The following is a 16,944-nucleotide window of genomic DNA, read 5'->3' on the forward strand; positions in this document are numbered from 1 at the left end:
AAAAAATGTTTGTGGTGCATCCTGTCACTAAACCGTAAATAACACATGTGTATTTGTAGCACTTTGTATATACTTTTATATGTCGATGGACAGCCAATGAAATGAACTTTCCATTGACGTATAAAAATCGATTGGTTAGCCGTTTGCCCGCTAGAAGGCGTCAACGTTGACCAATTTTTTTGGGGTATCTTTTTGTTTAATCCTTAAAAACTCGCTTAATTGCACTACTTTTAGTAGAGTTTTATACGTCAGTAGATAGCCAATGAAATGAGCTTTCTAAAAATATCCCTATTTGGGTTGACAGGTTAGACGGTTTGGCCACTAGAGGGCGTCAAAGTTGACACATTTTTTTCATGACTTTTTTGTTCAATCGTTAATAACTAGCTTATTTGCTACACTTTGTATAAGCTTTTATATGTCAATGGATAGCTAATGAAATGAGCTTTTTATTGACGTATAAAGTTGACTGATTAGATGTACGGTTTCGCCGCTAGAGACAGTCAAAATTTTTGAAAGTAAAATTACAAAATTCATAATTTTTCCTTGTTTTCCAACGGATTTCATTGAAATTACCAAATTTTATTTGTTTTATTTATGTTTATATTTCAATGGTAGATGTAAAAAAATAATATTGTATGATAATTTTTTTTATTATATAATTTAGATCTTTTTAATTTTATTAATAATACTAATTTAATGCCCAGTAATGCCTACTTATTCTTCGTAAGTAATACCCACTAATTCCTCCAGTTTGTACACTATAATGCCCCAGTGGTTTACCCCTCGGTTAATATTCAATTCTGCCTTCAACTTTCTTATTTTAAATGGAACTCATAATCAAACATAACTTAAAAACAATAGTAAATAAGAAAATGCAAACTTGAATTGTAGAAAGTGATATATTGGCTCACACTGTAACTTTAAAATTACTTTGGCTACGGACTGTTAAAATGGAATCTGTCGAGTTTATTATAGTTCAATCTAAATATCTTCATTATTAAACAATTTAATTATTTGTAATTTTTACTACCACTTGTAAACAGGGTTGTCAAAACGGCTACAAACGGTTCGTTGCATGGCAATTTTTAAAAATGTTTTCCTCTGACGAATACTTTGATTACAAAATATTCCACCAATTTGTTCTGGATTTATTCTTTCCATTTTTAGTTATAATGTAGTCTCTCGAAATCGTCGACAACAATATTACGAAGGCAATAACGGTATTCCCGTGCGTTTTCCTGGGGGAAGGGAAAAATCGCGCATTTTTCGAGTGGTTCTCGAGCGCCGTCAAGGGCGATATTAACCCTTATGAAAGCGGACTGTTTGATCGTCTATTGTCCCTTGGAGATGCGTGTGCAGTTTTATTATGGATGCTTGTTATCTGGTTTTAAGGGTGCTTGCCGTTACTCTAGGGCGCCTAACTTTGTTATTTCTTTTTAAACATGACGGTAGTCTCCGGAATGGTTGTGAAGGACCGCGTTAATTGACTTGCTAAACTCGAAGGTAAATTAGTATTAGCGATGGCGAATGCGTAATAATTAACACGTCCACTAGAAACTCGTTGTGTCAACAAACGTCTTTACCGGTTAGAATTGGGTTTTAATGGGTTTTAAATGATTAGAAAATTCCCCAAAAGTCACCTAAGGTAATTAGTAAAGTGGAATTAGTCGACAGAATCAGTGTAGTTCTTGTGACATGAAGAAAGAAGTGTACAAAGCCAAAGTGGTGGTCTGCTTTAATAACGTAAGTTTTTTAAAATTCAGGTTCAAGACACTTAACAAACAGAAATTCGTGTTTAAATCCGCCTCGACAGCTGTACTAAGTCGCTAAACAGTAGCAGGGATTTATTTAAACGTCTAAAGAAGCTTGTATTAATTGCGGGAAACGCATTAATTTTCACTTTGGGGGCGTCGGAATGTTGTCTGTTTGCGTTCCTTTGATCTTTGGCTCGTCTCCACGTCAAGGCTCGAGAAGATTTGACAGGAAGCAAATTTATTACCGTACACTGTAGGTAATCTGCAACACCTGTTTGTGTTTTTGTAGCTGCGTAAGTGATTAATTAATATCTCAGCTAACGTTATTCCAGAAATGGCCTATTAATTTCAGAGCGAACGCTCCCCCGTTTACACACATACATCTCTTTGAAGTTTCGATTCCACCCGAGGGGCAAATCGCTGCTTCTCCAGCGCGAAATAATTTATAATTTCCCGGCTCGCATTCAACAGAGCCAAATCAACCCCAGCTTAGTCAATATAAGGGCACAGGCAAATTGAAATTGAAAACCCCCCCCCGTAAGGGTTTGGAAAAAACATTGTTGGTGCGGGCGGTTTCACAGTTTCGGACCGCCTTGTCAACACAGGACCTTCCACTAATTATACTCGTGTTGACGATGTGCCGGCCTTATGAAAAGGCACCTCACGTGCGCCCCAAACAATAGGGCCCCGTGTCCCGTGTTTTGCAAGGGTTAAATTGCAACACCAACAATATCTTTTGTTTACTCAATTTGGCTTAGTATACGGGAAAACGGTCGTCGAGGATCGTGTACTATAAAAGGTGTTAAAATGTTAAGGCATTTAGGTTTTTTTTTTGTTGTCATTTCACACTTGTACAGTGTGAATGGAAATTTGAAATGTTTTCTTAATTTTTAACAATTATTGTAGGTATATAAACTGTACTGTTTTCATTGTTTCCCAGTTGGGTTGAATTCTTGAAATGCGGATAGCATTTTTTTGATATCGAAATAAATTTGGATCTGCACGCAAAACGGTCGAAATGCAAAATACTATATTGATAAAAATTGTAAGTTAATTCCCATTTGACAATTTCCCCTTAGCGTACTAACTTTATCTATTTTCATTTCACTGTCAAAATTAGGTTACAAAGGTAATTTGGTTTGCACAATTTTGCACTAGATTTTTTTGAATTTGAAACATTTTGCTTTGTGTGTGTATATTCTTATATACTTTGGATCGTTTAATATCTTCTGTTATTTACTTGTGTGTGTTAGTTTTTTTGACAATTTTGCCCATAGTAAGTTCTATTTTTGCTTTCCCTCTGCACCAATGAGTTTTACAGATACCATTTCAGGATGATTTGACACGAAATCTAGTATGACATCTCACACATTGGTAATTTTAATTCTTTTTCTGTTTGACTTATTTTGCTCACTTATTTTACAGGGTGTTTCATAATATATACTTCTAGATATGGTATCTTATCCAAAGGTATGAAAAAAAGTTATCATTAATACCCCCTGAAGTGGTGCATTTTAGACAACCGGGTGTTGAAATTGACAAAAAAATTTTTTTTTTGCAAATATCTTCGAAACACTTACGGACTTCTGTCTCATGAATTTTTCTCTTAGAGTTCTTAAAAGTTTTGATTAAAAAGCTCGTTTTTCTTGCTCAAATCTTAGTCTCCAAATCACTAGTATACAGGGTAATTCAAATTCGACCCTCACCATTGGGATCTCAGAAACCATAAGAGATACGAGAAAGTTTAAATCGGGGCAAAGTTGCGCAATTTAAAGCTCAACCAAATGCTGTTTTAAAAATTTCGATTTTCCGAGTACTTCCGAAGATATCCGAAAAAAACTGAAAATTTCATTTTTTGTTTTTATTTATTTCTAACCTTATTTGAAGAGATATCCCAAAACTAAAAGCATCTTTTCATTGCCACTTTTTCCTAGTTATTCGATGATGGATTCAAATTTGCCACACGACGTTTCGTTTTTTGTCAGTCATCATCAACTTTCATTTTTCTTATGGGCGCCATATTGGATTTTTAGCCCACCAAATAGTACGTTTTATTCTGATTTTAGTAATGTATAATAACTTATGATTTGCTTCATAAATAACAAAATAATTCCATAAAAACTATTTTTACTTTAGTTATTGGCTTTGAATTAATGGGCCGTTTTATAAAATGTCATTATTTGACAGTACTTGTCAAACACGATAATTCAGACGATCATTAGAGCGTCAATCATAGTTAAAAATGTATCTAGAAAAGAAACCCCCGCAGAAAATGTTATTATTATACAAGCATTGCTGAAGTATTTAGGTTAATCAGAAAAAGAGATTTGTTAGCATTATCTCTAACTTAAAAGGCTCATTTATGTTTTCAAGAGAAAGACCATCATTTTAGGAACTTCATTTTTTGCCAAATTTCAATTTTTTATAATGTTAAGTGCAAGTTTATAGTTATTTATACAGCAAGTGACTTAAACCATTTTTTATTCATTCTTATTTATTCGAGTGAATAAACCGGTTTAAGTCACGTGTTTTATACAGTATTTTATTAAATTTTGACTTCTTATATTAAAAAAAAACTAAAATTACAGTTCTATTAAATTTGCACCGCGCCCCGTAGATGTAACATTGATGTTTGTTTGTTTACATCTGTAAATAGGCGAATGTCATTCAGAGTGATTTAATAGTTATTTATACAGCAAGTGACTTAAACCATTTTTTATTCATTCTTATTTATTCGAGTGAATAAACCGATTTAAGTCACGTGTACACCTTTGTGACTAAGTATGTTCAGGTCAATTGCGTGTGACAAGTACTACCAAGTAATCTTCATAAAACTCTCATTAACTCAAAGCTAACTAAGGTAAAATTAATTTTTATTGAATTATTTTGTTATTTTTGAAGCAAATCATAATATATTATACATCACTAAAATCAGATTAAAACGTACTATTTGGTGGGCTAAAAATCCAATATGGCGCCCATAAGAAAAAAGAAAGTTAATGAAGGCTGCCAAAAAACGGAACGTTGGGTGGCAAATTTCAATCCATCATCGAATAGCTAGGAAAAAGTGGCAATGAAAAGATGATTTTAGTTTTGGGATATCTCTTCAAATAAGGTTAGAAATAAATAAAAACAAAAAATGAAATTTTCAGTTTTTTTCGGATAATTTGGGAAGTACTCGGAAAATCGAAATTTTTAAAACATCATTTGGTTGAGCTTTAAATTTCGCACCTCTTCCCCAATTTAAACTTTCTCATCATCTCTTATGGTTTCTGAGATCCCAATGGTGAGGGTCGAATTTGAATTACCCTGTATATTCTCATCATTGGCCATTAAACTCAACATCTAACTCTTAACTAGATAAGATATGTTTTCAAATGGTTTAAGTGTACTGTTTTTGTCCTGTCCCTATCTTAGTGATGATAAGGTTGTTAAATAGAAAACATAGAACAGTGATTCAGCTCATTTATCATTGATGTTAGCCTTACCTAACATCTATGAACTAATTTGGTTCTACGTCTCTCTATAAACCAGCAACCATCTGACGATGACTGAGTTTTCTAAAATCGTTTATTCTCACTGAAATAACACACTAACAGACTAATAAATTAATCAACCATCACAAGTAGTGTTGTAAATCTTGAAAGCGCACTGAACATTGATATTTAAGTTTGCGTGTTTACCAGTCACTAATATTACCTTTTGTGACAGCTCTATAAGTTAAATAGAGATGTGCTGCTGTATTGGTAGGATCGGTTTAAATTAGTTGAGTTAGAATCGATTTACTGGTAAACAGTAGTCTTTCTAAGTAAAGAGGATAATTCATTTATCCTCCTAGGGCAGACGTTTTAATATGTCTGGAGGTAGGGAAAGTGCCGCATTCCCCAAGGGACTAATTACCCCCTCAGTTTGTGAGTTCCTAAACCTGCACCGCCGTCGAGTAGGAGTATTAATACTGAGCCGTCCGCACCTTAATGATTCATTAGAGGTGATTAAGTGGACACGATTACTTTTGGGACCCGGAGACGTTTTTTTTTACAAATTAACCCGCCTTCTAGTTGTATATTTTCTGTGGGATTACAAATACCAGTTTTTTCTTTTCTTTGTCATTTTAATTAACAAAGTGTCCCAGTTAAGTTGTAAAAGTATCATTAAGAAACCTAATAAATTGTCTCCCTAGCGAAATAAACTTCATATTCCGACGACCAATCTGCTTGTCTTTTCCGAGATTTTAAAGCGTAATCCGATTAAAAATGGTAGAATTTTGACGGAAACTCGGAGAAAATCCAATTTAACTTCTGCCAAGTTCGGGGCAACAACTCCCGACAACTTCTTTCCGTTCGAATAGGGAGGTAATGCGATTATCCTAACTGCCATTTCGGGAGAAAGTTCACCAAGTAATTATTTCTTTTTCATTTTGATAAACGTCGATGATTCCGTCAAAAGCAAAGAAAAAACCGGTTCGGGGGGCGCGCGCTTTGTTTACGCCCGCGGGGGTGACAACTTTTTCCGAATGGAAGTGACGCGCTGCTCGCGCCGCGGCGACTCCATAAAGTAAACTTCATTACCGGCTGAAAAGTTTTCCACTTTTTTTCCCCAATTAGAAGCAATTTAATAAGGGGCCCCCGTTCCCGTTTCCTCTCCCTCTTTTTAAGGATTTAATAAAAAAGCCATTAGGAATCCTCCGCTTTCTGCGTCGAGCCTCTGGGGGCCACAGCGAATTACATGGAAAGGAGACCAAAACTCATTTCGATTTTACGAACGAGCGAAATTATTTTAAGAATACGGGATGAACATTTTATCCTAATTTTCATGTTTCACCATTAACACAAATGAACACATCATTTTTTTTTTATTAAAGGTACAGGGTGTTTCAAAATCTTCGTATGTGTCGACACATCAGAAATAATTTTGGTTACCAAATTTTCAGAAACGTCTCACGTACCATTAACCACCATAAAGCTTGGTTCACATGAATCCGGAACATTCGCGGAATGCGGACAGCGGAAAATCGTTCAGCCAATCAGCGTTCTGTCCGTCTATCCGGACCGGATTGCATATTTTGATATTTTCCGCGCGTAAACGAAACGTCGTAATCATGACATTCATGACAGGGACAGAAAACAAAACAGAAACAGCAAAGCAAATATGTCCGTGAAGATGAATGAAAACGATTTTAACACTACGCTAATTGATTTTGTCCAAAGTTACCCCATTTTATGAGATTCTAAGCACCCTCAACACAAGGATAATAATGCCTTGAGGAAGGCTTGGCTTGAGATTGCCAATCGAATGAAAACAATTATAGGTATTCGGTACAGTCAGAGAGAAAAGCGCTGTCAAAGTTTGAACTGCCAGAAACACAGTTTGAAAAGACAGTCAGCGACAAAATCGTCTGTTAAACTCACTTGGAGTGAGAAAATAACAGTTTTAAGCACATTTTTGGAATCCTCATTAAGTTTCCTATCTACTAACCTAAAAAAACACTAAAAAATCGAGTATAGTCAGTTAGAAAAACAGTGTCAAAGTTTGAACTGCCAAAAACTCAGTTTGAAAGGACAGTCAGAGACAAAATCGCCTGTAAAACCCACTTGGAATGAGAAAATGACAGTTTTAAGCACATTTTTGGAATCCTCGTTAAATTTCCTATTCAGATACTTGGAAAAACCGTATAAAATGTGGTACAGTCTGGGACAAAAAAAGTATCAAATTTTGAACTAAAAGAAACACAGTTTGGAAGGACAGTCAGGGACAAAATTGCTGGTAAAACCCACTTCTAGTGAGAAAATGTTTGATTTAAGTACATTTTTGGAATCCTCATTAAATTTCCTATTCAATAGCCGAAAAAAAACAAAAAACATATCGGTACAGTCATGATGAAAAATGGTGTCAAAGTTTGAATTGTTAGAAACACAATTTGAAAGGACAGTCAAGAACAAAATCGCCTGTAAAACCCACTTGGAATGAGAAAATGACAGTTTTAAGCACATTTTTGGAATCCTCATTAAATTTCCTATTCAATAGCCGAAAAAAACAAAAAACATATCGGTACAGTCATGATGAAAAATGGTGTCAAAGTTTGAATTGTTAGAAACACAATTTGAAAGGACAGTCAAGAACAAAATCGCCTGTAAAACCCACTTGGAATGAGAAAATGACAGTTTTAAGCACATTTTTGGAATCCTCATTAAATTTCCTATCCACTAACCTAAAAAAACACTACCAAATTGAGTACAGTCAGAGAGAAAAACAGTGTCAAAGTTTGAACTAACAGAAACACAGTTTGAAAGGACAGTCAAGGAGAAAATCGCCTGTAAAACCCACTTGTAGTGTGAAAATGACAGTTTTAAGCACATTTTTGGAATCCTTATTAAATTTCCTATCCAATAGCCTAAAAAATTATCACTAAATTCGGTACAGTCAGGGAGAAAAGTGCTGCCAAAGTTTGAAAACACAGTCAGCGACAAAATCGTCTGTTAAACTCACTTGGAGTGATAAAATGACAGTTTTAAGCACATTTTTGGAATCCTCATTAAATTTCCTATCCACTAACCTAAAGAAACACTACCAAATTGAGTACACTCAGAGAGAAAAACAGTGTCAAAGTTTGAACTAACAGAAACACAGTTTGAAAGGACAGTCAAGGACAAATCGCCTGTAAAACCCATTTGTGGTGTGAAAATGACAGTTTTAAGCTCATTTTTGGAATCCTTATTAAATTTCCAATCCACTAACCTAAAAAAACACTACCAAATTGAGTACAGTCAGAGAGAAAAACAGTGTCAAAGTTTGAACTAACAGAAACACAGTTTGAAAGGACAGTCAAGGATAAAATCGCCTGTAAAACCCACTTGGAGAGAGAAAATGACAGTTTTAAGCACATTTTTGGAATCCTTATTAAATTTCCTATCCAATAGTCTAAAAAAACACAAAAAAATCTAGTATAGTCAGTTAGAAAAACAGTGTCAAAATTTGAATAGAAACACAGTTTGAAAGGACAGTCAAGGACAAAATCGCCTGTAAAATCCACTTGGAGAGAGAAAATGACAGTTTTAAGCACATTTTTGGAATCCTTATTAAATTTCCTATCCAATAGCCTAAAAAAATATACGTTCCGCATCCCGCGCTCCGTTATAATTCCGGATACATGGAAACCGAGCTTAAGTTGTTGATGATTGGGCACAACTCCAATTGTAAACGAATACCATCAATTTTTAATTTCTGCCCATCCAGCTTAATAAACCATAAAAAATTTAAATCTTTGACTTGAAATATTTAAATGGCAGCAACACATTTTCTTAAGATAATAAGAAGATGTCTAGTTTGTTTCGATTGACGTAAACTTTACCGCCGACGGAAAATTAAATAGAAGAGCGGCGGTTTTAATTTGATTCTAGTAAGTTTTGCGGAAAGTTTTGGGGGAGACCCCGAGAATCAAAAGCGTCCCGACATCCGGAGATAGAACTTTGAATTATTTAAGCCCTCTTTTATTAAGACAAGTTTAATCTCCGGGTTTTCTGTTTTCTCCCCAGTCTCGTTGTGTTCCCGGGCGGGTCGAAAACTTTCCGGATCGAAACTAATTAATATGAATGCGGGCTCGCAAAGCTTCGCGCGTTTTAAAATTTGTTTTGCAATATTTCCGCGAAAATAAATTTGCCGGATTCCGAATTACATATTTAATTATGCTCCGTTTATGTTTTTGCCGGGTTTCAGTATGATAATTGCATAATAAACGGGCATACGATGGGATGGCGGAATGCTTCTGCGAGAACGCCAGTTATGGTTAATTGTTAATTGTGGCGAGCAAAAAGCGTAAATGCACCGGGTGGCTCCTTAATGGGGCCACCTAGGGCTTGCGTCTAAAAGAGCGTCGCCTTAGAATCGCTGACCAAGGAACGCCAGGCACTCCGATAATGATTGCCGCGAATAAGTTGTCGGAAGAGTGTCCCATGCTCGTACTGGGATAATGGGCGATTGATTCGCTTTTTTTCCATTCCAGTTTCGAATTGTTGGGATGCTGCGAACGCCGATACACGGCCGAGAATGGATTGTTCGACTGTCTTATGTTTTATTGATGAATCGGAGCAAAAAATATTATTTATGGTACGTACACGCGGCTTTCCGACGAAGCCGACGCTCGATTAAGTGCGCAATAGATAAACTGCGCTTTTGTTGGGACGGAGGAAAACTAATTTTCTCCCCAGGAAAACCAATTAAAAGTTCGGTAGTTAATTTCCACAACTGACCTACTGCTTGTCTGGAAAAGTCAGTCTATTTAAGCCGGCTGGGTTCGATTTGTTAGTTTTGTTTGCTCATTCCAAACTCTCCAACAATACTTTAACAAATGACATTGCAAATTAGAAAATTATACCTGCCATATAAAAACTAAGTTTGGTTATTCCTCTGTTCACCAATTAGTTATAGACAGTTATCACGTGACTGTATCGTACATACTGGAATGTCTGATCAGGGGAGGAATAATAATGAACCCAACTAATGTAGTTTATTGAAAGTTTTAATGCCAAATCACCTATTTTACTGATATGTTTCAGGGCTCCGATGCCAGCTCCATAATCTTCCCTTCGGCGCCATCGGCGCGCAAACACGAATTCCCCGGTACGCTGCCGCCCAGCCTGCCGCAAGGATTGCCGCACGGGCCGGGCAGTAGTCCGGTGCCGGCGCCGACGCCGCCCAACTTGCCGGCGCCGTCGCCCGCGCCCGCCCAACAGCCGCCGCACCACTTACCGCAGGCGATACCATGCGCGGCTGTTGCTCCGGTTGTCGGCGAAAGCGCCTCTCTGGGCGGAGCGGCTCAGCCGATGGTCGGAGCCGCCCAGCCGCAAGCGCCCTCCGTGAAGCCAGAAGTTGCTCAGATGGGTGCCAAAGTTCCACCTGTTTCTGGCCAAGGTGAGTTACATTTGAACAGTTAAACTCGTAACAACAAAAAAGTAAAATTTGATATTTAATTTGACCAGCCAAGTAATAGCAGTTGTGACGTTGTAACATATTATTACAGAACTATTAACGAGAGTACCTGAACAACTTATTTTATTTACTTGAGCAGTGAGAATGAGTGCAATTCTTCTTTACCGCTCTCTCCCCGTTCTTGCCGGAACAATCACCCAGCTTTTTTCAACCCAGCTGGAGGAGGCGACCCTGTTCTTTACCAACATTCTGATTATTTGGACACCTTCACTTTCCTGATTTCTTCGTTTTTTCTTTCCATACAATTAATACCTTCACCAACTCTATTTACCTCTCGCTCTCTCAACCATTGTGTGTAGTTTGCATCTCAAACGCCACCTTCACTCCACCCTCTATTGCTCTTAGAGGGTATATATTCTTCTTAAACCATGAGAAGGCAGTTACCAAGAGAACAGTATGCAGAACTTGGCAGAAATTGTCAGCTTCTTATAATTATACTTCTTATTTCTTGGTCTTTTAACATCATTTGTTTTGTTGTCACTCCTTTCAACATTGGACCATTTGACATGGTCTCACGCACTATAGAATCAGACCCTTGCAGTACTAATCCATCTAGTTGCAACTTGATCAGTGTGTCACACGTATTTCGAAGCATTTAATCAAGTACTTGTGGCAAATTCCAATTTATTATCCAGAAAAACCCCAAAGCATTTCTAAAAGTGATGAATATCAATTTCCTTTCTCTAAAAGTCTGGTTGATGGAAAAAGTTTTGTTGGTTGGCATTTCAATTTGTCTCAAGACTTGAGTTAACAAGTCGTGGCGTTCGCTAAACTTGTAAATTGGGTCGACCGCGTAACAATGGGAATATAAAGCAGCGTGGCACGAAGGCATCTCATTTCGCTTGTTTATATCGACGTTGCCCACACTCGGATTAGTAATAAGTTTTTGAATATGGGCGCAGTGGCCGTTTACATTGATTTATCGGGTCAATAAAACGTTATTGTGTGTTCGTGCGGTATAGCCGTAACGCTGTAACTTTTTGTTTGTTAAACAGGCATATCATTAATCGGCCTCGTTGTCTTTATATCTTCTGATCTTCCTTCTCCATTTACACAGGCAATATCATTGTCGTAATGTAACCATCAAGATTCTCGGTTTATGATTGTTAAATAAATAGTTGCCACTTTAATAGTATTCAAACATAGGACAAAAACGAGTAATTAAATATTGTAATTCTGATGGTAGTAACTGTAATTTGCTGTCGATAGTAATTAGGAATTTCTACTGTCTCTAAGACTCGTGCAGTAAATTTTCCACATATTATAGCTAGTTAAAACTTTTAAACAATCATTAATTGTGCTTTTAAGATGTATCTCCTCCTGCACCGATGACGTGCGCCCCGCCTACTCCAGTGGCTTCCCATCCATCGCAGCTGAGTTCAATGCCGCCCACAACGGCACCGGTGCCACCGCCTGTAGCTGCTCCAGCTACCCATCACCACCCGGCAGCAGCATTGGATCCAGTAGCGCACGCTCATGGACGTATGGACAGTCCGGCCGTTGCCACTTCTGCTAATGCGGCCGTTGCTCCTAGTCCTGGACAGTACCACCATTCTTACCAGGTAATTAAACTGACTTTATTTTTAGAAAACCTTTCTTACACGTATTTTATTGCAGCCTCTGTACACACCATATGCGTACACTACAACGCCCAGCTATCCCGCTTCCGTCCCTTACCCCACTCCGCCACCATCATCAACAACAGTAGCCAGTTCTCTGTCCACCCAGTCGACTCCTCCCATCTTAACTCAACCTCAGCCTATCATCCCAACAAACCACTCGGCGACGGTGCTACCTCCAGTGACACCCGTGGGGCAACCGCTTTCTGTGGCTCCTCCTCCAGCACATCATCAACCCATGGACCAATCGCCTTCTTCTAAACGACCCCCTACTCCAAGGGTCGCGCCTAGTCCTAGGAGCGCCGAGGCGCCGGCGGTGACAAGGGAAAGCTATAGGTACGAACGAAGTCACTGTAGTGTGACTCCTCTTGCGACAGATTACTTATTTAACACTTAACAGCAGCGTCACGTCGCTGAGTAGAAGCAGCGTTCGTACTACCACACCCATACAGACCAGCACTGCTGTCTCATCTAGTCTGGCCGTCACGGTGGCGCAGCCCACTTTGGCTAAGCCTTGGCCGACCACGGTGGCGCCTGTGCCTACTGCCGCCTTAGGTTCTAGGTTAAGGTAAGTCAAAAATGTTTCATTTCTACGATAAAAAGTCTAATTGTTCAGAAACTGAACGAAGTATCGTAGTGAGGATAGAGTTATGCAGTATCCTCCATTTTAACTCCGCCTTCACGTATGACCTCTCAACATTCTGCTAAAAAACGCGTTAGAAACGTAATCAAGCCAGTCTCATTACATTACGTGTCATCGATGACGTGCAGTCAGAGCTGTGTGACATATCTTATAGTAACTGAAGAATCATTATGACCGCTGTATTGGTTTGGTGATCTAACCTGACAATCAAAAGATAAAACATTTATGCAAACAAAAACAGCATTCATAAAAATCTTTCTTTTTTAACAGCCCTGCTCCACCTCGACCCGCTACCAATCACCACAGCAGTACCACATACCCAACGCCAGGGTCTCAGCCGCTGTTCGCGCCGCCCCCTCTCGCACCGCCGCCAGTCTCGACGGCCAGTCCTTTATCGTCGGCGGCACCCACTACCGCCAATCCGAACCCGTTCTCGGCCGAGAGCTTGTTCCAAACTAGTAAGTCGAGTGAGTTTTGCGGCGCTGCCCTGCCAGGCCTGTCTAACTTCGGTCGAAATATTTTTAAAGAGAAACACTCGTATCCAGATCCCGACGTGTTACGCAGAGAGCTGGACAACCGTTTCCTGGCTTCGCAAGACCGCGGCATGGGCGTGGCACCACCACCGTACCTGCGCACCGAGATGCACCAGCACCAACACCATCACACGCACGTGCATCAGCATACGACGTCGCTTTTACCACCACCGAGTGCGTCGGCATTGTATTCCAGTCAGATGGTAAGGGTTTTTTTTTATTACACATGCGGTGTTGCCAATCTATTACTAGTTTTTCGAAATATTTGTTCATAACAGGTAATTTCCGCAAATGTTATGATATGCTTGCTCATCACCGTTGAGGAGGTATTGGTGCGTACATAAATAGCTTCTTCTTCAGGTGCCGTCTCCGTTGGCAATCATCAGGGCGATTCTTATTTTTGAGACCGCAGCTCTAAATAGTTCGTTGTTATTGCAACCAAACGTCTACGTCTTCTCCCCACAGATCTCTTTCCTTCGATTTTTCCTTGCATAATAAGTTGCAATATTCGATACTTTTCCCCCCTCATGACATGTCCCATATATTGCAATTTTCTGGCCTTAATTGTCGTAATAACTTCTCTCTCCTTATTCATACGTCCCATAACTTCCACGTTGGTTATTCTGTCTACCCATGAAATCCTCAGTATTCTTCGGTATACCCACATCTCAAACGCTTCTACTCTCCTCATTTCGGTTACCTTCAGCGTCCAGGCTTCCATCCCATTATACAGTACGGACAGCACATAGCATCTCATTAGTCGTATTTTCAGTTCCAGGTTTAGATCCCGACAGCAGAAAAGCCTTTTCATTTTTATAAATGTGCTTCTGGCCTGTTCGATTCTGATTCGTATTTCTTGTGAGCTGTCGTTGTTTTTATTCATGGTCGTGTTTAGGTATTTGTATTCTCTTATTCTCTCAATAGGTTGATTGTTTACGTATATCCTACGAATGTCCTGAGTTGTTTTTGTCATCAACATATATTTTGTTTTGTTTATGTTCAGTGATAGTCCATATTCTTCGCTTACCGTGACCATTATATTAATTAGCGTCTGCAGATCTTCGCATGTTCCAGCCAGAATAACTGTATCGTCAGCATACCTCAGATTATTTATTGTCATGCCGTTGATCTTAATGCCTATGTTCTGATCATCAAGTGCCCTATTTATGTCCTCCGAGTACAGATTAAAAAGGATTGGTGATAGTATACACCCTTGACGAACACCTCTCTGTATTTCTATTTCTTCTGATGTCATGTCTTCTATTCGTACTACTGTTTTTTGACCATAGTATAAGTTTGATATTATTCTTATGTCTCTGAGGTCTATTCTTCTCTTTATTAATGTTTCTATGAGCAAGTCATGCCTCACTTTATCGAAAGCTTTATTGTAGTCTATAAAGCATGTATATATGTCTTGATTTATATCTAGGCATCTTTGTGACAGGACATTGAGTGAAACTAGCGCTTCCCTTGTTCCTAGGCCTTTACGGAATCCAAATTGTGTATCGCCGATGTCTATGTCTATTTTCCTGAATACTCTACCATGGACTACCATCAGCAGGACTTTCAATATGTGAGCCATCAAGCTAATGGTACGGTAGTCAGAGCACTGCTTGGCATTTTTCTTTTTTGGAAGAGTTATAAAAGTTGATCTGATATCCTGTTCTATATATGGTATTGATTAAGTCTACCAAAATATGAATCCGGTCTTCCTCTATCAGCTTAAGAATCTCCACTGGCAGTTGGTCCGGACCTGCAGCTTTTCCGTTCTTCAGCATCTCCAGTGCATATGTCACTTCATCCTTAATTATGTCCGGGCCTAAATCCCCTTCTATATTATCAAGATTGGTTTGTCGTCTTTCATCTTCGAATAGTTGTGTAATGTAGTCTTTCCATATTTCTAGTTTTTGTACTGTATCTGTGACTATTTTTCCGTTGTTGTTGTATAATATATTGAGTTGCTTTTGTTTATTGGTGCCGGCGAGTTCATTAATCTTTTTGTGTATGTACATAAATAGCTAAAGCAGCATTATTAATAAACAAAATGAATATCATCTCTCTTATGCAACTTTTTACTGTGCTTTTTATCACGTTCCTTGTATTGCACGTATTTTTCACTTCTTAAGACCCTTAAGAAGTTATAAAAAAAGTTTGAAATTGTTAAACACAAACATTCAAAGATACGCGGTACACTGAATAAAAATATATGAAAATCTAATCATGTCACGTCATAAAAAGTGAAAAACTTAAGTCTTTCTGAAAGTTATGGACTATTCATTTAAGTTTGAAGCGGTGGTAATTTAATCTGGCAACGCTGCTTCAGCAATTTTGTTGTAAAATTGCTGGGCAAATTCGCGGTTGTACTTAACACGATTTTCTTTTAAATTCAGCCTCTATCACCGATGGGCAGGCTGGCCGGAAGGGCACAGAGCAGTGTGAGTATACTTTCCGGGTTTGAGAGAGAGACGCACTGCATTGTTGCTACCAATTTTGCCAGTGTTCGATCTTGAAACTCTTCCTCTGCTATTTGCTCTCGTTTTTGGTGCTAATATAATATGTATGGTGCAATTTCAGTTCAAAGACATCCCCAAGTTGGGCGGAGTGGATTCACCGTTCTATCGGCAAGGTTTAGGAGTACCCGGCTATCCGGGTTACAGTCCGGGACTGATGGGTCACCCGGGTCTCACGACAGGTCCCACGCCTTTTGTGCCGCCCAACCATCTGCCTACTTTCCAACCAAAGGTGAGTGTTTCTGCTGTTTTACTTTGACTTTTGCTGATTGTGAAATTGCCAACAGCTGTAAACATTTGACCGAATGTCTTAATAAGTTCGATTATTAACAGATGATTTTGTTTTGATTTGCGGTAATGTTCTTATCAGAACATTATAACCATGCACTGAAAAAAGCTAATATTATTTATTGCACGTTTACCATGTAAATGTTCGTTGTCGCCGACCGACTGTCCTCTTTAATGCTTTTTTTGTGTTTTTGCAGTCGCTGACATCCCAAGATCCCACAAAGCCCAAACTAATGGTATGTAACTTTTTTCTATGTTTTTGGGTTTTTTTCACGTATTAATTAATAAATAATTACTACACAGACAATACAATAAAGCGTCTGTTAACTTTTACTTTTTTTAAGGAAAGTAATTTCCTAAAAACTTCCAGTTTATCAAATTATACTTTTTTGTATACAGGGTGTCTATAAAAGGTCTGGATAATAATCTAGCACAAGTAGATATAGCCAAATTTACCTTAGTCAATAAGTTGATAATAAGGGCGATAGAGAGAGTCAAATATTGTAAAAAAAATTTAAAAATAATGTCAAAATGTGTTAGTTGGAAAAGAAACTCAGATGCCATCTAGCAAAGCATTTCCAGCTTGTAATCAAACACAGAAAGTTCATAAGA

General features: G+C 38.3%; 1 protein-coding gene across 15 annotated transcripts in view; it reads left to right on the forward strand.

Annotated features, from left to right (window-relative positions):
- tay (tay bridge kinase) overlaps window positions 1-16,944 on the forward strand; it is a 120,176-nt gene that overhangs the window by 93,369 nt on the left and 9,863 nt on the right. For 5 of the 15 annotated variants that reach the window (XM_081991577.1, XM_081991477.1, XM_081991485.1 and 2 more), the window contains exons 6-14: window positions 10,307-10,661; window positions 12,048-12,301; window positions 12,357-12,694; window positions 12,759-12,926; window positions 13,272-13,468; window positions 13,529-13,737; window positions 15,925-15,969; window positions 16,109-16,276; window positions 16,530-16,568. In XM_081991577.1, the coding sequence (XP_081847703.1) occupies window positions 10,307-10,661; window positions 12,048-12,301; window positions 12,357-12,694; window positions 12,759-12,926; window positions 13,272-13,468; window positions 13,529-13,737; window positions 15,925-15,969; window positions 16,109-16,276; window positions 16,530-16,568 (1,773 nt within the window). The remainder of the gene's footprint in view (window positions 1-10,306; window positions 10,662-12,047; window positions 12,302-12,356; window positions 12,695-12,758; window positions 12,927-13,271; window positions 13,469-13,528; window positions 13,738-15,924; window positions 15,970-16,108; window positions 16,277-16,529; window positions 16,569-16,944) is intronic. The other 10 variants (XM_081991527.1, XM_081991565.1, XM_081991573.1 and 7 more) reach the window with 6 other exon arrangements.

Source organism: Ips typographus, linkage group LG1 (assembly GCF_016097725.1).
Source record: "Ips typographus isolate SLU linkage group LG1, UJ_Ityp_2.0, whole genome shotgun sequence".
NCBI lineage: Eukaryota > Metazoa > Arthropoda > Insecta > Coleoptera > Curculionidae > Ips > Ips typographus.